This window comes from Anabas testudineus, chromosome 6 (assembly GCF_900324465.2).
Source record: "Anabas testudineus chromosome 6, fAnaTes1.2, whole genome shotgun sequence".
Taxonomy (NCBI): Eukaryota; Metazoa; Chordata; class Actinopteri; order Anabantiformes; family Anabantidae; genus Anabas; species Anabas testudineus.
The window spans coordinates 11376331-11400522 of NC_046615.1; the positions used below are offsets into that span (position 1 = coordinate 11376331).

The 24192-nt window shown below is 41.2% G+C and overlaps 1 protein-coding gene across 1 annotated transcript in view; it reads left to right on the top strand.

Annotated features, from left to right (window-relative positions):
- The window catches only part of shank3a (SH3 and multiple ankyrin repeat domains 3a), a 122265-nt gene extending 100498 nt beyond the window's left edge, over positions 1–21767 (top strand). The window contains 11 exon segments of the mRNA XM_026366266.1: positions 1067–1142; positions 4023–4105; positions 5252–5376; positions 5507–5642; positions 9424–9504; positions 9658–9681; positions 10056–10183; positions 10433–10538; positions 12671–13197; positions 13323–15430; positions 20455–21767. Coding sequence (XP_026222051.1) covers positions 1067–1142; positions 4023–4105; positions 5252–5376; positions 5507–5642; positions 9424–9504; positions 9658–9681; positions 10056–10183; positions 10433–10538; positions 12671–13197; positions 13323–15430; positions 20455–21025 — 3965 coding nt within the window. The 3' untranslated portion in view covers positions 21026–21767.
- Positions 21768–24192: the final 2425 nt, after the last annotated feature.

The following is a 24192-nucleotide window of genomic DNA, read 5'->3' on the forward strand; positions in this document are numbered from 1 at the left end:
TGTCTGCAGAAACCGGTGTCTCTTCAGTTTTTGCAAGCTGATTTCTTCACTGTAAGTCACACATGCTCTGTGGACGCGGTTTTGTAATGTAACCTGCCTCCTTCCTGTGGGCCGGGCTATGTGTAATGAGGGACGAAGAAAACTGCCCATTTGTAATCAAGATGAAACAAATGAATGTGCAACAGTCAAAGGAACAGAGATTCACGCAGCAGTGGAGAAATACGAAAACAGTTTTTTTCCTCCCTTCTGTTTTGTCACCAAGTGTCAGTGAATGCAGTTATCACAGCTTCAAGTTGTTCTGAGCTGACAGTGTGTCACTCACACACAGTCAGATGGACAGGCTAAAGTGGATCTGAGGGTGCCAACCACTTCAAGTCTGCTCACTTACTTTCATCTCTTTCCCTTTTGCCTCGTTACATGCTTCTCCCTTTTCTCATATACAGGACACCTCAAACAGCTTGATGTATTGCCTTTATGAGATAGCAGTCAGTAAAGTGACAGGAAACAGACAAATAAGGGGGGAAGTGTGACCAGGGTTACCACTCAAACTCACAGCTTCACTCCATTAGGAGTTTCTGTGTGGCCTGAGAGAATCCTTTCATATGTAGTCAGCAGATTGCTGCTTAATGCAGGCACAGTGTGTATTATTGGCATAAGGAGGGGGCATTGATCTCTACTCCCATTGGATAAATCCACCCACATGCAGACAGGAACCACAATTATACTGGACTGTATTATATTGTAGATTATTGCAGTTACTTGTTTCGGTAACTTAGTTTCTCTGTGTGCTAAGTGAATTAGCATTTTGGTGATATTGCCATACTAACATGCTAACACAAGAGATGCAAACTGTCCTGGGAATTTTGCCCAACCTAACCTACCAAAATACTTCAAGGACACCACACAACTTGTTGTACAGTAGATACAGTACATGTGCATGTGTATATGAAAACACTTAAAATTTCTGGCAGACTTTCAAGTTTTTTTTTAAACATAAAATATAATACAGAACTTGATTATACTGGACTGTGTGATTAGATTAAAAGGCATCTATTCTGTTTTGCAGAGACTCGGGAAGATCGCACAAAAAGACTGTTCAGACACTACACTGTGGGATCCTACGACAACTTCACCTCATACAGGTACTGGCTGGTGCTGCTGTGATGTGCAGGCAATGTGTTTTAATGTATACTTTATAACATACAATATGTTTCCTGGCCATTTGAGGGGTGATGAAGTGCACGTGAGAAGCGGCTTTGGTGCTGCTGCCACCTAAAGGCACTGTGCTGCCAGTGCACCATGTTCTAATTTTGAAATGCACATGAAGTTGTATGAAGGAGCTCTGTTTAACAACATTGCTGTTGGTGCATTATGTAAACTCTCCATGCATGAGTGTAGAAATGTGTATGATCACATGTTGCTATGATTTGTTCCCAGGATATTCTTATCTTATCTTATCTTTCTTTCTTTTTATATTTCCATTTTACACGTAACAAGTTTGCATTTATTGTGTAAAGAGTTTGCTCCCGCTTTTCTAAAGCAGATTTGTTAGCTCACATTGGAGTAGTGAGGTATGTGAGGTTTTCTTATGCTGCAAAAAACCCATATATATATATATACAGTTTATAGAGCTAGTCTGAGTGAGCAGAAATTCCACCCACTTTCTTGTTCTTTATATGAAATGTCAGGTTCTCACATTCTAGGTTTTAATTAGATTAAATGTCACTTGTGTTACCAGAGCTCCTGTTTTTTGGAATTACCATTGCTATGGACACTAGCATTTGTTAGTTATATATAATACATAGCACATATTTGTTTTTCAAGTGGTACACAGTACCTCACACCTGGAGAAACCAGAAAATAAAGCTATAAGCTATAATATTCTTGTTGCTTTTAGGAAGTATATAAGGAGGTTTTAGGGCCAAAATATGAATGTCTGAATAAGAAAATAGTAGGACATGCCAAGATGAGGTGAGGACAGAAACATTACACTGTAAGTGATTTATGTTCTCTGTGTACTTCTTAGATAAATGAAGTACCGACTGAGGAATATTAGAATTACAAATGTCAAAGGATGGATTTATTTTGAGCTTTCTATTTTGAAATGTGACTCTTACTTCTTCTTCTACTGTATTCAGTGTTGTAGGCACATTAGAGATTCCTAATAACTGAGCCCATTGCATGAATGCATTAATTTAAGGCATAGAGCAGAGATGAAAGCATACTGGATAAAAATGTTTGGACTGCAACAAAGCATCTTAGCAATGCTTAGCCAACACAGTTCTCTGTGAATAATAATTGGGGGAAAAAAAGTGGCTAGATATCTTACTGTGAAACCAAACCTTTGACCTCCATTCTGCAGAAAGGTTTGTTACGGGTCTTCTGGCTCCAGCAGCAGGAGCTCTGTGTTCCCTTGGTAAGTCTGAGAAAGTGGAGTGTAACTAAGCTAATGAGGACTGCCCACTGAGTTGCAGCCTGAACACTTGCTCTCTACATCTGCTTCAGTTATGAGGCAGAATGGCTGATAATTGTGAAAATGACATAATACTGCAAAATGCATGGTGTCTGGTAAGATGTTCAGGCTGTAGACTGTCTGCAGCCACCTCAGTGAAAGTGTGTTGTGAAATGAATTGAAGAGACTGCTGCAGTATTTTTGTTTTGTTTTGTTATTATGTCTGTACTGTATACTAAATCTAAGTTAAGGAATACTGTGTTACAGCCTCCCACACGTGAGGTCCAATATATTCAGGCCACCTTTATCATTTTATCTTACACTAAAAATGTTCATTTACTGCTCTGCCATGGGCATATTTATATATGTTTTACCCCTTCCTTCACCTACGCCTTTCTCAATCATAAATATAGATTGAAACCATCAACACCTGTACTTAACTCTCTCATGAACGTTCCCAGTCAGTCCGTTTTTGAGAAGAATAGGTGGTCTGAATATTTTTTTGCACACACAACAAGCCATCATGCTGATATTCACTTTGATTCTAAAGACTGCTTTACTAACTCTGCTTTGGTTCTGGCTCACAGGCCAAGCATGTGCAGGTTAAGACCATCAAACAGCTTCAACACTGAGGAAAATCAGACAGTGATAAAGTGCTCACTTACTTTTGGTTCCTATTCACTTTGTCACTATTCGGGGATAATATTGTATCTAAGCCATCTCTGTCATTTTCTTTAACACAAGCCCTCAACACCCTCCTCAGCTTCTCATCTGGAGGATGAAGCCACAAGATTGATTCTCTCACAGGTTTTATCCCAAAGATACTTTAATCACAAGGGCTTTGTCTCTCCCTCCTGCTCACGCTCTCGCAGTTTCATTCATGTTCTCTGTCTTTCTGTGTGAGTGTAAATCCAAGTGCAACCTACGGGAATTCTGAGCTACAGCTTCTTGCTTGACTTTTAACTTGATTAACACAAAAGAAAGTGCCAGATGCTTGTGTGCTTGCGTAGTCACTGGCTACTTTATCAGGTACACCTCTACATTGTAATGCAATCCTATGCAGCAGCTCTGCCATGAATTCAACCTTTAAAAGGTTATAATTTCTCAGTTTCTGTTGAAGCTGTCGGAAGTCATAGTGGGTGGTGGAGTCATGCTGGAGTGCATTTAGTTTTTGCCCCCCTGTTTGCATAAATGAGGGGGCTAAAACATTAGCAACACCTCTTGTAGTGCAACTCCACCGCCCATTATGACCTCAATAATAAACATATAGTAGAAGTATCACCTTTGTGGCAGTTTCAACAAAAAACTGAGGAATTATACCCTTATAAAAGTAGAGTTCATGGCAGAGCTGCTGCATAGATGGATAGCATTAGATTGTACAGGTGTACCTGATGAAGTGGCCAGTGAGTGTATATGTGTCAGTGTGAGTGTGTGCCTCCATCTCCTCCCACTCAACGCCCACCGACCGACCCTCTTTACTCTCCTGCCCTCCCTCTCGGCCCTCTCTCTGTGTGTGTGTGAGGATGGTGTTGGATTCATACCTGCTCTCCATCTGTTCTCTCCTCCACAGTGACTATATCATAGAGGAGAAAAATGCTGTTTTACAGAAGAAGGAAAATGAGGGGTTTGGCTTTGTCCTCCGGGGAGCCAAAGGTGAGATACACAGACGCAAACACACATTTGCCAAAGCCTTCACTGGTTGCCTGTTTTTAGGGTGTGTGAGAATTCTGATCTAAGAAGTAGTTTGCTGATCTGAGTCACTGAGTGCGGCTCAGCTTGTACTGTTACTGAGTCAACAGCACGACCAGCTTTGGTCAACACTCAGTTTGTATACTCAGATGCACTCAGGCTTCTGTGTGTGAGTGTGTGTGTATGTGTGTCTGTGTGAGTGCATGTATCCCCTTTGGTGGCGTCATCCTTGGCTGAGCTGTCAGCTAGCTGTCCCATCTGTTCCTCACACATGGTGTTCAGCTTTAGTAGAGACACAGTCCTCGCTCCCCTCCTCTCATCGTCCCTCTGCCTGTTCTTGTTTTTGTTCCTCTCTGCTCTCCTTCACCTCCTTCACATCCTTTCTGTCCATTATCCTCTCAAAATATTTTATGTAATCACTTTCATACCTTCCACATGTCAACTGAAATCACCTCTCTACTCATCTCCATCAAATTCATTTCACTCATGCACGTGCCAGCTCCCTGCTTGGTTGGTTACCACGGCAACCCATCTCAGGAATCTTGCCAGGAATCTGAGTGTGTTGCACCGGCTCCATCACTCACTACCATGGTTCTTGGGTCACCGTGCTCTCTTTTACTCCCCAGCAGCCTTAAATGCACACACTGCAGTTCACTTAGTGGTCCTCCGAGAGCTCTCATGTGTCAGTGGTTTAGCTGGATGTGCTCCAAGATTAAGTGGAGTTTGTGGTAGCACTTAACAAAGTGTCTTTGTGTGCTGTATGTGTGTCTGTTTTGTTGAGATGTACATGCATTAAGTTGTGCAGGATGTTTGTACGCACCCATATGTAGCAATAATATTATTTAGGTGCAGCAGACAAAGCAGTACATTCACTGCAGTAGAACTAAACATCAATTCTTATGTTAATCCTAAAAGGGTAATTTTGAAAATTTAATCAATGCTTCCAAGTAAATACAAATAGAGCAGATTGAATGTATGTCATACATTTTTGTGTGTGATGTTATTGTTTTCGTTGGTGATCTACTTTACTGGACAAGAAGAAAAAACTCAAAGGAAAAAATCTATATACACATAATTCTTTAGATGGGTGTTGTCTGTGATTTTTCTCAGCCGAGACCCCGATTGAAGAGTTCACCCCAACCCCAGCGTTTCCTGCCCTGCAGTATCTGGAGTCTGTGGATGTGGAGGGAGTGGCATGGAGGGCTGGTCTGAGGACAGGCGACTTCCTTATTGAGGTAATTCAGGACAGCCCTTCATTTGCTTCTTTATCTGTATCTATGAGGATTCTGCAGTGTAGTGTAGAAATGTGTCAGTCGACATGATCTGTCCACATGTCTTATTGTGTCTTTGTCTGTTTTCTCTTAGGTAAATGGGGTGAATGTAGTGAAGGTGGGCCATAAGCAGGTGGTGTCCTTGATCAGGCAAGGGGGCAACAGGCTGCTGATGAAGGTGGTGTCTGTCACACGCAAACCTGAGTCTGAAGAAGTTGTTCGCAAGAAAGGTAAAGATGAGAGGGATAGGATAAGCTCATGTGTGCTCTCCCTTTAAAAGGAAGGACATGCTATTATCATATTTCCACATGTAAAATATCTAGTGTTATTAACTCATATGCCGCTTCATATCATACATTCATATGTGCCTTTTATAGGAACAGTCTCAGACATTCATTAGTATTAACAATAATTTAAACAGAGCATGTTCCACTCATTATATAGTCCTGATTTATTAGTAATGGTGTATTGTGGGCTCATAGAGATTTTACTTGGCGCATGTGATTTCTATTTGGATGTCTCAGCTATGTGATGACCAAAGTAATCTGGTAGGGGGAAATGTAATGTAACGGGTTAATGTTAGTTGGTTTTATGGACAGAGGACTTATCAAGATATGTGTGCTTCCTTTGTCAAAGAGATTTCTACTATGTTTCCCTGCTGTAAATTCATGTGGTTTCCATGTCAACCAGAGTTTGCTATTACTCAGCTCCTACACAGTGCTGGTACTATGACCTCAGGACTGTGTACACTGCAATTGTCTGTGTGTCTGTGTGTTTGTATGTGTGGCAGAGTGCTGTGTGCACCTCCTTTGCGATTATTGAGATACAGACACAGCGATAATTGGGTTTGACCTAGTTTCATTGGGACAGTACTGAATCAACTAAATCCTGCTACTCAAAGCTTTGTGATCTCCCTTAATCTCTGTCTCACTCTTTCTCCACGTGTCTGTCTGTCTCTCACTCACCTCTATTCTCTCTGCATATTTCTTTATGTTTATCTTATGCTTTTGTCCTTTAATAAACCGTGTTTCTTGGCTAGACATTAGTCATCATTCCTGCATTCCTGTAGCTATTTAAAGTTTCAAGTTTCCTTGATATGGCTGTGATCGTACGTATACTTTAACAAAAATTTTAATTGAAGAGTCATTTACTAGCTTGTCACACACCTCAGTGGATCGAGTTTATTCAGTTTCCATAATGTAATTAAAACCAGTTTGACATTTTGGGAAATGCACTCATGCACTTTCTGGAAGAAGGTAAGATGAGATAATTAATATCACTCTCATTCTTAGCATAGCTTACCAGAAAGACTGAGAACACAGAAACAACAAGCCTGTCTCCGTTCAAAGGTAATTTGAACGTTTGTTTAATCCATATAAAAAATTGAAATCCACAAATGACATTTTCCTGTTTATGGGGGGCTTATGTACTTACAGTATGACTATTTCTTGGCTCTAACCAGTTGCCAGGCAACCAGCGTAGACTCTGGGTCTCTGCTCTCAGTTGCCGGTTCGGACCACGGTAAAGTCCACCACATAAAGTCTAGCCGAAAGGAGAATTGTCATTTTTACACTTTTACACAAATTAATCAGTGAGCTTTGGAAGTGCTGTTAACTTTGAACACAAACCAAGAAGTATGGTATGTGCTGGTGCTGGTAATCCTGAAACTTTTTAGCTCCCTAAATTAAAGGAGGGACACTGCACACAGACTTACTTTGTTTCTTCTTCATTCAAGCATCATGTTGAAGAAAACACCCAAAGTTTCGGCTTCCTTTACCACTTGACAAACAACCACTATATAGACATACATACAAGGCATCCTATTGAGCAATGACATACTTCAAAGTCACCTGCATTTTTCAATATAGCACCATCTTGTGGTCAAAACAAAAACACCAGCTAGAACCTTCAACAGAAAAGTATTTCTGACTTCTTCAAGTTAAAAAACAGTTCTTGTGCTTTGAATGACTTCTCAGATCTGCAGAGACTAAAACGTTTTTTTTAATTTTTGCCTCACTAACACAAAAAAACCAATTGGTAAGTTTCAACAAATGACCAACTTTGTCATCAGATCTCAAGAGCAGCAGCAGTGTTTAAAATGATAGAGTGGAATTTGCCTGAGGGTTATCATGGTTTATGTTTTAGTTGTGAAAATATGAAAATATAATTACATTTATTTTCCATCTGTAGCTTAAATTTGTGGTTAACACCTATTGTGTATAGTCTTTTTTGTATTCCCCAGTTTTTTGTGTGTTTCTTCATAATAAAGCTTTGGTTATTGCTACTTGCATCTAATCTGGCAAGAGTCCAGTAGACTGAAAAGTCGGTCTCCAAAATATTTACCAGATGTTGAGATGGGCAGACAGATTTAAATGCTGAGACACAGTGCAAACAGCTGGAGACATGACAGCATACATATAGTGTTTTATAAATGAGGGATGTTTGAAACAGGATTCTTCACTCCCGTTTCAAACTTTTAAATGTCTTTTTTTTCCATCCTACACTGCGATAAACACCCTCTCCCCCTCCACTGCTCCTCTAGTGGGACGTACTCTGCATATTGTGCCACACCTTTGCACAAATGTACAGACGAATTCTCATACACTCATGCACACACAAGCAAACACACATACAGAAAACTCATTCCCTGCACTATGCAAGGCCTCACTACTGCCACCGTTGCCATGGTGACTACACTGCATGTTTGAATTAAGCATTACATTACAGCAAAAGGATCTCTCTCTCTCCCTCTGACTCTGTCTCTGTTCCTCTCTCTTTCTCCATCCTCCTCCATCTCCTCTGCTCTCTGCTACTGTACCAGAATGTGCAGACTGATGAGAAAATGAAGATGTTTGATATGGACTGTACCTAGGATGGCGTATGTACACTAGATCTGCAGCTGCTGACGACAGCAGGATAGTTAGGCTCTAGTAAGGTACTAGGGCATCTGTGGGATTTGGCATTCTATCGCTCTACAGTGGTGCATTGAGTGTTAGCTGGTCTGTCTGAGATAGTGAGCTAATCTTTTTGTATTGTAGGATACTGTTAGGGAACTTGGATTTGTTAAAGCATGTAGAGACTGCTGCTGTGTGTCGTTTCAGGATCACTCGACAAAATAGCATTATGTTTTTTACTGCAGACTTGACATGTTTAAATATATAACTGAATTATTTTTTATTTTCTTAATTGAAGTGTTTGTTTTAACCTGATTTATAATGTGTAACTCGTTAGTTTGCATTTTCAGCTATTTTTTTTAATGGGACGATAACAGCCCAGATGCTTTGTGTGTGTAGTAGGATTGGGAGGCTCCCATAAGCTTTGTAGTATAAAGTCTGCAGCGCATTATTTTCTTTATCTGTTGAATTAACTGTCATCTCTTCGTCTGTCAGCCCACATGTCATTATGTTCTCCATGAAGGAGTTTTTTCTGTGTATCTGCATGTGGTCCCGCATGTGGGAGGATATGCATGTGTGTGTACGCCAGTATGTTGGTGTGTGTCTCTCTGAGGCACACCTGCTAAATTCCAGACAGGCAGCATATTAAAAGTAAGATGGACGACTTTCTGGCTCTCCTTGCCACACTCCTTTTACTCGTTCTGCCTATTATGGTGGACAAATTCTGCTGCTCTGAGTGTAATGGGAGGATTCAGCATGTTAGGGATGTTACAGAGAGGAGTGAGCTGTACATTTACTGCCGCTTGGCTCCTCAACAGAGAGGAATTCTTGCAGAGCAAAGACTAAAAAACTGAAAGTCTTGGAGAGACTGACAAATCTATAAGGCATTGGACCAACACAGAACAAAACATGAAGAAGCTGGGCTCCAGTCGCAGCCTGAACAAGGTCCGGGTTAAATGCGAGGTGTCCGGTTCACCTGAATTTGACCAGATCAAAGCTGTGAAGACAGGATGGGTTGGCCGTTTGGGGGATGCCAGGAGGGCCCTGAGCCGCAAAGCCAAAGGATTTTCATCCCCCTCAACTTCATCCTCCTCAACACCATGCCTTTTCTCCACAGCTCCCCCACCACCCAAGAGAGCTCCCAGCACCACCCTGACACTGCGCTCTAAGTCCATGACTGCTGAGCTGGAAGAACTGGGTGAGTATCAGTCCTACTATACAATCCTCCCCTTTTTCTATGATATTTCCGCTTTCCCTTTGTTATTAAAACTCTTAACTTAGGGCACTCACTTCTTTTGGCTTGTTGTTGTCATTTTCCCTTTTCTGTCAACTCTGTCCTTTTCCCACCAAGCTTCCGCTCGAAGAAGAAGAGGAGGTGAGTTTGAGGCAAGAAACTGATATCTCTCTGAACGTCATAAAACTGATTTACTAATTTAAGCAGTGTTGCTTAGAGGAGCAGAGCATAGGCGTTTTCTCCTCTCTTTCTCCACTTTCTGTCTTTTTCTCTCTCACTATCTCTCAGTTCTTAGTGCTCACCTCCAGTTGTCATCACAGAAACACTGAACTTGTCTTGAGATCGTGCAGGACTTTTGTGCAATTTCACAGAGCCTGACCTCACATTGTACTATATAGCTGCAATTTTCTTTATTAACTACAGTTTGCATTTTCTTCAGTGTCAGAAATGATGACACAGTGTTTCCTTGGTCTTATGTCTCAGTATTTAGTTCTGGCTCATTTCCTTCTCAACAGAGAGGCTAGATGAGATGTTGGCATCCCAGGAGTCTATGTTGCGTTCTCAGCCCTCGGAGGCAGATTACAGAGCAGCCACTGTCAAACAACGGCCCACCATTAGGAGAATAACACCAGCAGAGATCAGTGTGAGTATATCTACACGCAGCACACTGGCAGATAGAAGTATGTATGCCAGAATATACTGGCATACATACAAACTCCATCTGTCACTTTTCACTCATTCAATAACAGCTGGGCTACACAAGAGCCAGCAGTTCACATGTACACATGTAGTACTTTATTCTCTGTATATAACATTTTTGTAATCTTTCTGAATCTTTGGAAACATGTAAACTGTCTTTTATAACACAATAAATGGTTTTGTTGTACTGCAGTCACTGTTTGAGAGACAAGGGATGACTCTACATGGAGGTCTTCACCCAGGTATAGAACGAGGTCACATACCACTACCAAAGGGGATGTCCAGGACCAAGTCTTTTGGTAAAATAATCACCCATCCTGTACATATTGAAATAAGGTGAATGATAGTGTATCTTACATACAATATGCTTGTAAGTAATTTATTAACATGTAGAGAATATAAGATAAGAAAGATGCATTATTTTTCTCAATACACAGAGAGAAAGAATTGTTAATAGACAACATTACAACAAACAGAAAATACAAAGGATGAAGCTACATCACAACACCAATGTATCGATTAACAAGAATGTTCCTTCTGTAAAACTCAGTTGACATAGTTACTAATGACACAGACTATATCTGTTTAGAATATGCAAATTCACAGAAATAGATTTTCAGAGCAGCTGCTCAAGACCTGAGCCTCAAAGGTAGATACACTGGCAAGAACCCTCTATTTAATGATAAGATCTTTATCTCAGTTAGACTTATGAATAGACATAATCTATTTTACCTTTATGAACCCCAAAACCAATGACATCAACAACGCTACAGTAAATAGAGTCAGGAGTTAAGCCTGCTGCAGTCCAGTCAATTTCTAAACCAAAAGGTGTTTGAAGGTGTGGGTAAGAGCTACTCTGACCTGTACAAAACATTAATTTTGTCTTGTAATAAAAAGAAGCATTAAACTAGACATTAATACAAAATTGTGTCAATAAGTGAGGACAATTTAGTACAGTGGCAGCTAAAGTGGGCATACAGCTGAGTCTATAAGAGAATGCAGAATGGTCACTAAGATAAAATAAATGCAAACGCTGAGTAAAGGCTTTAATGAATCACTGGAGCTGTTTAGCATCTCTGATAATGAGTCTACTGTACATACCTCATAGTGCACATTTAAATGGATCATGGTAAGGGAAACAACTATAAATGTTCTATAAAGAGATAAAACATTAAACATGTGCGTTATTATCTAAAGCACAATTGGCCTAATGCAAGACAATTTCCCTTATATCAGATTTTTTCTACTTTTCTCTGTGATTCATACTAGCATTACATAACAGGTTCAAGAATGTTCAGACCATTGACAGAAATTGCTCTTTTCAGACTGATTAGTTATACTTGTTCACGAGAAGGTGTATGCACCCCTATAATTGCATATGATAAAGTAAAAAGAATTTTACACTAAACTAAAACATAACAAATTTAACAGAGTCTGCTAGTTGCAGCAGAGGACCCAGAACTAATAGAAAATGTCAGCAGTACTTATGTTAGTGAGTGAGGTGCCATTCCCTCTTCATGACAGAAAAGAGGAGAGAATGGTTCAGGCTGCATCAGATACTGAAAAACATGTTTCAAAAGCAAAGCACTCTATGAATAATATGCAGTGTGGTCAAGTGGACAACAATCACTGAGACAATAGAGTAAGTAGAGTAGAGAATATTACAGCTACAGGAGGGTTTGTTTCACTGTCAGGTTATACTGCATAACAGAGTCTGATAATGGACAGTGACCTGCATTAAGACCTGACAACCAGAGGTGGAACAGAATTGACATGCTTTACATAACTACAGAAATGTAGAAGTTATGGTGAAATATGTCAAAACAAACCACCCAGTAAAGTTTTTACTGTTTGTTATATATTATTAATTAAATTGATTTCTGTATCATATATAACTCTAAAAGTATTCAGATAAAGCTATTTAAATTCTAAGTCAAACAAATCTGTTCTCACCATGTGGAGAAAAATCACCTATTTATGACAAGTATGACAGAGCTGGACCACTTAAAATATTTTGGTCTTGCCTAAGAGAAAAACTGGAGTATGATAACATAGTTAAATGCCTCAGATTCTCTTAAATTGCTTGTACATTGAAGTTTTGAAAAAATGTGTTTGTGTATGGGGCCCATTGTATTTGCTTATATATAGACTTCGATGAAGATCAGATCACATTTTGTAACAGATTAACGCAGAATACCAGGTAATTCCAAAGGGTTTACTTTCTGTCTTTCATTGTATACATATACATCATTATATACTTTGTCTTATTAAACATTTTCTTGTTTTCAAGTACCCTCATTAAATGCATGTTTAATTACTTGTTGTGTGAATGAACAGAATTACATGAAGCAGCTGTGGACCTGCTAGGCCGGTTACTTCATGAGCTTACTCCCTGTCACCACATGATCTGTGCTCTTACCTCCCTCATCAGGTGCCACTGAAGAGGATCGGCTGTCTGCTCTTGCAGCTGAGCACCGATTTCCCCGCAGTTCCTCTATGACAGACAGCCTACGAGACCACTCACAGCCTCATCCCATCCCTCCACCTCCACAAACGGCACCCCCTCCTCCTCCCTACTACCTAGACACTGGTCCTCCTCCAGCCTTCTGCCCTCCTCCACCACCATCTAGGACCCAGAGTCAGGGCCATGAGCCTGGAGGACGCTCAAGCTTTAAGCCCTCCTCCTTGGACCTACCTTATGAGGCAGCTCAGCGGCAGGCCACACACATCGAGCGACAGAAGAAAGCCCGCTCCATGATTATCCTCCAGGACTCTTCGCATTTACCTGTAGAACCTACAGAAATTCCTCGTCCTTCTGCTGCTACTCCACCTGAGCGTATCAAAAGGAAGGGTCGAGTTATTGACAACCCTTATGCTAATGTAGGTCAGTTTAGCATTGGACTGTACACACCTACCAAACCCCAAAGGAAAAAAAGTCCCCTGGTGAAACAACTTCAGGTATGTTGTGTGTTAGGGATGATTTATGTGTGTGTGTGTGTGTGTGTGTGTGTGTGTGTTTTAACCTTAGAGTCAAAGACCTTATGACCTTAACGTGTTTGATTAGTTGTTTTGTCTCACTGCAGGTGGAAGATGCACAAGAAAAAGCTAGTTTGGCCTTAGCTGCTGCCCACTCCCGAGAGAGCTCACCCTCAGGGCGACACCCACATACCCATGGGCACACACACACCAGCCGTGCAGAATACTACCAGCAGCAGCTGATGGCCGAAAGAGAGCGAATGCGTACCCAAGGAGAAATGCTGTTTCAGGGTAAGGGTCCCTTTGCCGCTGCTATTGCTGGAGCAGTCAAAGATCGTGAGCGCCGCCTAGAAGAACGGAGGAAATCCACTGTCTTCCTTTCTGTTGGGACCATGGAGGGGGCATCTGCCACCAGCCCAGACGCCCCCTCTCTGACTCAGTCTCACTCCGTTGATGAACGGATGCTGACCCGAGAGTTGGGACAGCTGCCTCCCCCTGCCTTGGCCCTGGGCCCCTCACCTAGTGGGACCACTTTTATTCATCCACTCACTGGAAAGCCCCTGGACCCGAACTCACCACTAGCTCTTGCGCTGGCCGCAAGGGAGAGGGCTCTGACCTCTCAGAGCCAGTCCCCAACTGGTAGCCCAGAACCTAGGACTAAACAGGAACGGGCAGACCGGGGTGTAATATTCATTGATACTCAGACCAAAGAGTCTCCACATGGGGAAGGGGCACCCACATCTCCCCCTTTCTCACCTAAAAGCGCCAAGGCAGGGGGCTATGGAGTAGGAGCGTCCCCAGCATCAATTTTAGTTTCACAATCCACCAAGCCACAGTGGACCACACCATCATCATTCCGGCAGGAGATGGAGGCCAGAGTAGAGGAAAGGAAGGAGGAGAAAAGACTAGAGGATAAAAAAAGTATGTTGATCAGTATTATGGATACTTCACAGCAGAAAACAGCAGGGCTAATAATGGTCCATGCTACCAGTAATGGCCAGGCTGTTGAGGTAGGTTCAGAGTTAGAACAGACACCTGCCCCAACCTCCATAGAGCCCAGCAAATCTCCAGGTCCACGGGCTAAATCCCCGAGTCCCACAGTCTCCCAACCCCAGGCACAACTCCAGGCCCAGCCTCAAATGCAGCGTCCTGCCAGTCCAGCCCAGGAGAAGAGTCTGGCTCAGGGAAGCTCTGAAGAGGATGTGGATCCATACACAGTGACCCTGCCTCCTGCCATGTTGTCCTCCAGTGATGAGGAAACAAGAGAAGAGCTACGAAAGATTGGAGTTGTTCCACCACCAGATGAGTTTGCTAATGGGCTGCTGGCAGAGGCACAGCGGGCACCAGTGTCTCCAACTAAACCTGCCATCTCTCCCACCACCCCTACAACACCAACATCCCAAACTCCCTCAACTCCAACAACCCCAATTGTGACTCCCAGCCAGCCTCAACCTCAGCCTCCCCAACCCCCACCACCACCTAGTGCAGCAGCTGTCTCAGGGAAGCCCTCTGACCCTCTGGAGCCCCCACCGGTGGGCGAGTCAGGCTCTGCGGCTGACTCAGGCGTAGAGGAGGCTGATACTCGCAGCTCCAGTGAGAGAGAGCGAGACCACCATCTCGAGACCACCAGCACCGTCTCTACAGTTTCCAGCATGTCCACATTGTCCTCAGAAAGCGGCGAGCCTGCCGACACACACACCACGCACACCTCCTATGCTGACGGGCAGACTTTTGTGCTCGACAAGCCGCCAGTGCCTCCTAAGCCCCGACTCAAATCCCAGATAGGAGGAAGTAAAGGCCCCGTCACCTTCAGGGACCCTCTGCTGAAGCAGAGCTCTGACAGTGAGCTACTATCACAGCAACAGGCTGCTGCCCTGGCTGCTGCAGCTGGTGGAGCTGGGCTCCCCTCAGGTGGATCAGCCTCAGTGACTGGACTAGCCCCCACCAAACCACGCTACCTCTTCCAGCGGAGGTCCAAGCTGTGGGGGGACCCAGTGGAACCCCGTGGACCAGGGGTTGGGCTAGGTATTGGGAGTTTGGGCAATCTTGGTGGGCTGGGACTAGGGCTAGGTGCAGATGAGGGAGCAAAACCATCTGTTATGGGGGAACTCAGTTCACGGCTACAGCAGCTAAATAAAGACACTAGATCATTGGGAGAGGAACCACTGGGAGCATCACTGGACCCAGGGAGAAAGTCACCTGTGGCAGGTGCCAGGTAAGAAAAGATCTAGTAACAATGTACTAAACTGTATTCAACACTGAGCAATAAAATTGTCTTGTCTCATGTCTTAGACTTACATCGTGGTCATGATTTGGTATTCCAGTGTGCAGCTTCAGAAATAAACAAACAAACCTACAGGGTAAAATATTGCAAAAGAAGATATTCATTTAAGTGCAATAAGTAAAATATGCCGGTGAATCTACAGTATATTTAGTAGACATGTGTTATATGTGTGTCACAAACTGCTGTGTAAGTAAGTGATAATGAGATCAAAGCTCATCAGCATTGCTCTTATTAGCTTCTCTAACAATTTTGTGTGTTACATAGTTAATATGTGCATATACTATATCTTGACAAGACAAATGTAATGACACTAAGGTTATCTGAAGCACAGTGGACTTTTTTTATCATTCTTTTTCACAACATACCTGAAAGTACAATGAAGTCCTTTATATTTCTACAGATGTGAGGACACCGAAGAGAGTAAACCTTAAGGTTATAGTCCCTAGGGTAAACCAAAGCTTTTTTTTTTTAACTATGTTTTTCCTAACAATCTATTAACTAATCCCACTGAAAGAGAATAACCATTTTATTTCATGTTATTGTCTCATGTATTTTCTTTTAAATAGAATTTGTTACCTTGTTTGCATCACCAGATTTTTTTAAATTATTTTTACAGTCTTTTATAGTTAAATTCAAGTCTAACATATTTGGATATAGTACGGTGTTTTTAATAAATTACTGCTTTTAAAGATGTACAGTAGTACTACAATTGATGGAGCTGATGAAACAGGTCTAAACGGCTCTGTGTTTCCATAGTTACAGTTGTACTCTTTGAGCTTGTGTGCGTGAGTGTGTAGTAAATTATCCGTTGGTGCAAACAAGGTAACAGGGCCTAGAGGCATGCACTTGCTAAACTTGCTGCACACGCACTTTCACCATTGGGCTCTAACCTATGACCCTGCTTGTAGTTTTCCTTCCAGCTTTTCCTTCAACTTTTCCCAGTGTTCCTGTCAAATAATACATCCTTACTGTATATTCACAGTTCTTTGCAGTAATCACTGATATCAATTTCAAAAGACTGGAAGCTGTCTTTTCTTTGTTATCATTGTCCTCCATCTTACAGTAATATCAGTGATAACCTCAAAGATTTAGGGATGTATTTTTCAGTAATATTTGAACAATATTTGAACATGACTTAACTATAATGGTGTGTCATGTTGAAACCATCCCTTCATGGTCCGGAGGCGCCATGTAAACTGTCACTTTTGATCTGCTCGGGATTTGCCATCAAATTTGTCCTCAGGTGTACAAAAACCTGCCTCAGCCCAGTTGGGTTTTTATGTTTTTTTGCTGGTTGGACATTAACAGCTAATAACTGAAGAATGAATAATGTCTTGTCATTGTAGTTTTGCTCAGTCATGAAATTGACACTTGGTTATGTTAATTTTAATGTGCTGTGCAGGACAATATATTAAGAGTATGTAAATCAGTGTTTGAGTTTTTAGGCTCTCTTTATTTCCACTTGAGTTTGATTTATTTTTATAGCATTGCCAAAATCCTTTCTTCTTCTGTTGTCCTCTCTATTATTGTGGAAAGTAAAAAACTGTCACTATAACTCAGTGTTGACTTAGAGGAGCTGAAATGTAGGAAAAGACAATCTAGAAATCACAATATATTACAATAATTGTGTTTCCACAGTCATCTCATCCCTTTGAAAGTAAGAAATGACCAAAATCACACATTTGAAACCAAAGAGCTTCACATTTTTGTGTTTGTATTCAGGTGTCAACAAAGTAAGCTACATAGCAGAAAAGGCCTTTCTAGAGCTGATCACCATGATACTTTTGCAAATGTTGTTTTCTACATGGGAATGTAGTTTGGGATCAGCAGAAGTCTGCTGCTACTTTGTGTTTTCCACCAGTGCCATAACGAAGCAAAGTATTTTAAGCAAAAGTACAAATGTTTTTTAAACAACATGTATTGTTGTTCCATTCATTTTAGTAATCTGCCACAGTAGTTTGGGTTGAAAAGCTCACTCACCCAGGTTACTTTAGACAATGCATCACTCAGGTGGCCACAAATGAAATATGTATCATAGTTACCATGTGACACTGAGCCATATTCATCCATCCATCATTGATATCTACTATAACATCAGGATCGCTGGATGGAAAAGGTGATCAGATATCAAATCCCACATATCATGTAATGCACTGCTCTGATCGTGCTCAGCCTTTCCTATGATTATGCAATCAAAGTCACCCCCGTCATCATCATACTGACAGTTGATTGCCCTCAGCTAGGACAAAGATGATCATGCACACCATTATTTCTTTCTCTTTCTGCCTCTGCATTTTTCATTCTTCTACTGGAGCATTTCACATATAGTGTATCCTCCAAATTATAATGCATCGTGTGCTCCATTTAAACCCCTCCAAAACCACTCACGCTGCTGTATTTTGTCTGTTGTGTATTCACCTCATTCACTTGCTATGTATCACAGCTTTAGGTGGTTTAGAAACCTTTAGTTCTCATTTTATTTTAGTTGTACTCTTTAGTTTTCTGTTCTTCTCTGTTTATGTAATTTGCATAACTTTGTTTTGTTTTTCAGTGATTGTGTTGAGGTTGGCCGTGGTCCCTGACTGTCTTGCTTATTGTAAACTGTAGGTTTCTTAAACAACGCTGAAACAGAATAAAACATGCTGCAATTTCCTATTTTTTAGAAGACGCATACATATACACTGAAAACATATAAAGCATAGAGATGTAAAATAAAATGTACTTTCATAATACATACATTAATGCATATTCGCCAACAAAAACAGTAATTCAGTCTACATAACTTTAAATTAAGAATAGGAGCAACCAACCAAAGTCAAGGGACATGTGCCCACCTTTAGATTGTTTTTATTTGTTTGTGCAGTGTTTGATATGTGAATAGTGTGCTCATTTCTCTCTCATGTAGCCCACTGGTCAGACCTTCTGCTGAAGTCTACTCTGCTGCCTTTGTCGTGCTAACACAACAGCAACACACAATAGCACACATGCACACAGGCACATTACTACATGCGTGCATACACATATTCACAGCCACATTCTGCAGTCACACATGTACTGTACACAAGGCATATCAAAGACAACAGAGTTGGCTGAAGCAGACTAAATTGCTGCGTTCGATGCACCTATTTGAAAAATTATAATAGCTCTCAAAGTTACAGCTCCGCCTGGGGAATTTGGGTGAATTTCAAGCAGATGCTCAGATGTCAGTCAATATGGCAGCAACCACAGAGGCTGGATTCAAATGAATAAAAGAACATCATTTAAAATGCTGGTTGTTTTCTTTGGCTACAGTATATTGAAAAATAGCCTTTGAAATTACTATTGTGTGTAAATTCGGACTACATGTATCTGATCTGTGATAACCTCGTACCTCATCCATTGTTTATCCTCCTGCATTTACTGACGTATATAACCTCTGCTGATGTTGCAGATGTTCAACAATCTGCCATAGAACCATGAGATGAGTTTCTTGCAGTCATCCATATTGATTGTTTACATGGGATAACGTGTCGTGAAACGCAGTGAGCTCAGAATTCGAAATGCTTGAATTTCCAACTTTCAGCATGCATCGAACGCAGCATACCTCTGGTTGGCAGGCTGCATCTCATGGAGTGATGCTAACATTCTCTCCCATTGCTCTCTCTCTCTGCTCACCTTGCATGCTCCGCCCTGCTGCTCTGATCTGATTGGTCTAGAACAGACTGTGCGCCCAGGAGGGCAGGACAACTGTGTAAGTGCGCATGGAGCTCATCTCATATTGGTTGGCTCCCTGTAATCTGATCATTTTCCCAGCCTGTGTGCTGCTTACCTACCTTTGAGCCATTACACGTTTTAGTCTAAATCTCACCACGTCATATGTTCCAGACACATGCAGTAATGGGAAAATGTGTTGCTCCCCGAACATGAGGCACTTCATAATGTGCATGGAATAGAACATAAAACATTACACCAACCACTCCGAAACCTCTTCTTTTGGTTTTTCATGCTTGCACAAAGCTAGGAAAACTCTCACCTTAACCGTAGTCCCACTAATCCATCACTGTTTTCTCTTCTGACCACACCAATAGAGCAGGAGTATATTAAAAGCTAATCAGCCATTATTAGACTGTTACTAAAACGTATACTCCTATTATTCTTCAAATGAGAGCCAGGTGTAAAATCATCAATAAACCAGTATTTGCTATAAAATAAAATGAAGTGACCTTTGTTGCAATACCTGCTGATAAAGGTTTATTGCGATTTATTGTATTAGTACAGTTTTTCCTCTACATGCTACACATGGTAAGATTCGATTGGTGGGTCAACGAGATTTGCTAAACGGTAGGTTGTGATGTATCAAATGTATCAAATCTTAGATGTACCTAATCTGTCTAAACATAGGCAAAAAAAAGTGTGCTGCACATATTTTGTGTATGCATGTTTGTGCTGTATGTTACGTATTAACATGGGAAATCAGTGCTTTCAGTTTAGCGCCATCTGCAGTTTCAATGTAAAAACTTCGCAGTTTGCAGTGTGTCACAGCAGCACATACATCTTACTTTAACACGAAGTAGCTTCTGACTAAATTCATTAGGAGGAAAAGACTATTTTCAAATCCTGCCATATATCGATGTGTAAGGTTAATGTATGATTTGAAATGGTAATGTAAGTCCTAAGCAATGTTTCACGATCAAGTGGTTAAAAACATTCTATTAATGGTTTGAACAATTTCATAAACGTATCCAGTTACCACTGATGAATGCAGCTTGCTGCTTTGATGTTGCTGTGATGTAAAACTACTGTAGCTTGGTCTCTTGTTCCTACGCTAACTTCCAACTTTGGAAGAACTGACAGTATTTTATTCACAGTACAACTCAAAGCTCGGTCTCCTTTTCTTCTTTATTTTCTCTTTGTTCACGTTCATCGCTGGTTTCATTCCTGAAACTGTGTCTATGTCTTTTTTCTGTCTCCACCAGACTTTTCAGCAGCCTAGGTGAGCTCCACACCATTTCTCAGAGAAGTTATGGCACCACATACACCATCCGCCCTGGCAGCCGTTACCCCGTCACCCGACGCACCCCCAGCCCAGGTTCAGGCTCACCTGATCGGGGCGACCCTCTTGGACGATTTTCAGGCTTTGGCCTACCGACCTCACCGACTACTCCGCCACAAACCATCCTCAAATCTTCTAGCCTCAGCCTGCCCCAGGAACCCAAAGAGGTCCGCTTTGTAATGAGGAGCTCCAGCGCCCGTTCCCGCTCTCGCTCCCCTTCCCCGTCACCCTCCCATTCCCCTGGACTGGGGTCACCACTTTTAGCCCTCCGGCCTTTCCACCAAAAACCCCTCCATCTATGGAACAAGTACGATGTTGGAGACTGGCTCGAGAGCATAAATCTGGGGGAGCACAGAGCAGGATTTCAGGAACATGAGATTGAAGGCTCTCACCTGCCTGCGCTAACCAAGGAGGACTTTGCGGAGCTGGGAGTGACACGAGTTGGACACCGCATGAACATTGAGCGAGCACTAAAACAGCTGCTAGAGAGCTGACCCCTGCCCTGAGACACAGCAACAGTCAGAGAGAAAGATGAAGATGGAACAGGCAAGAAATAGAGTTGATGAAAACAAAGAGAAAAACTAGGGGCCGCTTCTCTACATTGACGTACTGCCCCACAATTGTTTACTTGTGGTCCACGGCGACATTTTACTTTCTCCGTTAACACCCTGCACTTGGCACTGCACTGAAGAGGAGGACTCAATACGTTTTTCGCTTATACTTGGTCCTCGGTGTCTGCCCAGCTCCTTGCCTGCAGCCAATTAGATCAGACCTCAAATTGGGTCCTGCTCTTTCTTTGCTGTGGAGAAGCGAATGAGCTCCAATTAAAAGATTTGATTTGTGAGACGTTCATTTGTTCCCTTAGCAACACCCTCACCTTCTCTCTCACTATTCCCTCCTCTCTACCTCTACCCCTCCATCTATTCGGCCTCTGAAAGCCTTTTGCAGTTTGAATAAAGCAGGAGGAAGAAGAACTTTCGTTCCAAACAGAAAGCTCAGTTGCCTTTCAAAATATTTATATAGACATCATCATCAATAATGGTGAACACAGGACTATGGACATAGCTGACACAACTCTGAAAAGGTGTGTCTACTCTGTACCTGCTGTTGTTTTTAAACCGAAGACTTTAGAGCCCAGAGGTGGAGCTCCACACAGTAAACCACGGGAGAAAACCCCTCTGCCTTGGTACCCAGACTGTGCTATCTATTATATTTGGAGAATGTTTAACCAACACTCGTGGCTTTTTTCACAATCATTCTTTTTTGGTTTTCCAAAAATATTATTATAGGTATTATTATATATAGGTATTATATAATATGATATATATATATGTATCTAAATATAGCTTTCAGAAGAAAAGAAAATGTTGCTAAGAGGAAATGTAATAAATTAATCTGCGCCTGTTTTTGGTTTTTAGTATAGATGGCAGAGAGTATCTTTAAATTTATTTCGCCAATAGTTTACTAATTTCTACCAATTATATAAATATATATATATTTTAAAAATATATATATATATATATATTTATATATATTTGACAGAAATAAAATATATAGATATGGAAATGAAATTTTTGCCATAGGTATACAACTTTCCTTCACCCTTTCTTGAACCGTAGCATGACAAGTTGCATCATGTCCTGAACAGAGAGTTTGTTGTTTGTTTTTATTTTCTTACGGTCTTCCTTCATACTAAAGGGCATCCCATAATGTGAGGCTGAGACCTCAGTCGAAACCCATCCCTACTGCTTCAGCTACAGATCTTCTGTCTATGGGTTATCCACCTAATAAGACAGCTAGTTAGTAAAAGGGGCTCTTCATCTGATGCCTGTTAATCACTCAGGGATGGAAGTTTGGGGCACTAGCATGGAGAAGCTGTTCTAGTAATATCCATTTAAATTCTCGTCAGCAAGGACATTTTAATGCCAACACACCTCTGAAATATGTCAGAAGGCTAGTAAAAAAAATTTCCATCCCTGTGATCCCTAAGTAAGCTTCTCAGACTGGTCTGCACAAGATTTGGTATAGTAAAAGAAGATCAAGACAAGAAGAACCTGGGATGTTTCTCATCACCAGTAGAGACCATATGATCATAGAAGTGCCAGATAGCAGAAATCTTTTTTAAGATTTCAATTCTCCTGCAGTAGGAAAGCACTGTTAAGTTCCAAGTGTATGAATCTGGCCAGATAATACTTAAACAATTCCAAAACAAATGTTTGTTTTCCCTATGATCTACTTTTACCTAGAGGAAAACCATCAAAAGCTTGTCATACAAGGGCTTCAACCAGCTCCATACAATATGTGTGCTTCTGAAATGCCTCTGCAGGAAATGTGTTTAGTTTATCAGGCTGTGGGGATGGGAAAGCCTCTGCAAGGTCTTACAGAAAATGCAGTATTTTACAACCTGGCAGTGTCTTACAATGCAGCTGCTTCCCTGTATCTCTATATAATTTACTTAGTGAGTAAAATATTATCATAAACGGTGGCAGCCAGAACTCTAAAAACAAGACCCAGGTTGTAAAAAAAACTGAATTTTCACTTTAACAATACAAAATCTACAATTGTACTCATGAGTAGCTTCTGCTGGCAGTGAGAACCAGTGAGTTTTATTCACACAACAAAAACACATTTTATCCTAAGCTTTTGTCTGATAGACGGCTAGGTAATCTGTATTACTACTAACAACCTCCATACATCAGCCGTATCCGGTCAGTATGCCAAAGCAGTTTCACTTGGCGAGAAGTGTGTATTTTTTGTAATTTATTTAATTTATTATTATTCTTATTTTGCAGTTTGTAAGGGCATGTGGTGAATGATAACAATGTTTTATCTGGGTTGTAGGAATAGCACTCACTGCCTCACTGTGACCTCACTATTATTTTATTTCTGACTCCAGTGTTGTGTCGTCAGACTCATTTGGACCTTTTGTGTACACGGTTGGTTTCTTTTATTGTTATTATTATTATTTTTTTATTATTATTTGTCACCCTCAGACTCTGCGGGTAGATTTTGTAGCGTGTGGAACATGATACTTTAATCTTTCACTCATTTGAATTTTAGAATGACAGAAAAAGACAGAAAAGACTAATATCCTGTCCATTCTAAATGTACTTACACTTGTAAAAATGAACAAACTACAAATATTTGCTTTTTTTAAAATCACAAGCAATGTATATATGATAGATTTCATATAAATTTTTGAAAAACAAAAAGTATATAGATCTATATATGAATGTTTGGCATATATGCATAGTTAACCACCTGTGGAAAAGGTGAGCAGATTTTATTCTTTCTATGAACTCTTGAACTTTTGAACTCTGAACTATGAACTAGGGGATGATTTGCACAAAACACGGTGACAAGGTGCTAACATAAAAGCCACCCATAGTCCAAGCGCATGTGTGCATCTGTATTCCCTGAATCTCTCTGTGTGGTTGTTCCTCTTCACCATGTGTGTATGTGTCCAAATGCGTGTGTGCAACTTGTGTGTATTTGTCTGAGAGACAGAGAGACGAGGATGCACATGTGACAGAGTGCATGGTTGATTGGTAGTTAGGATTTACATCTTTGGAGTCCACAATAGCCTTACTGTATTACCATCAGAGATTCCCGGCAGTGGCTGTGTCACACAAACACACACACACACAAATAGAAGTGCACA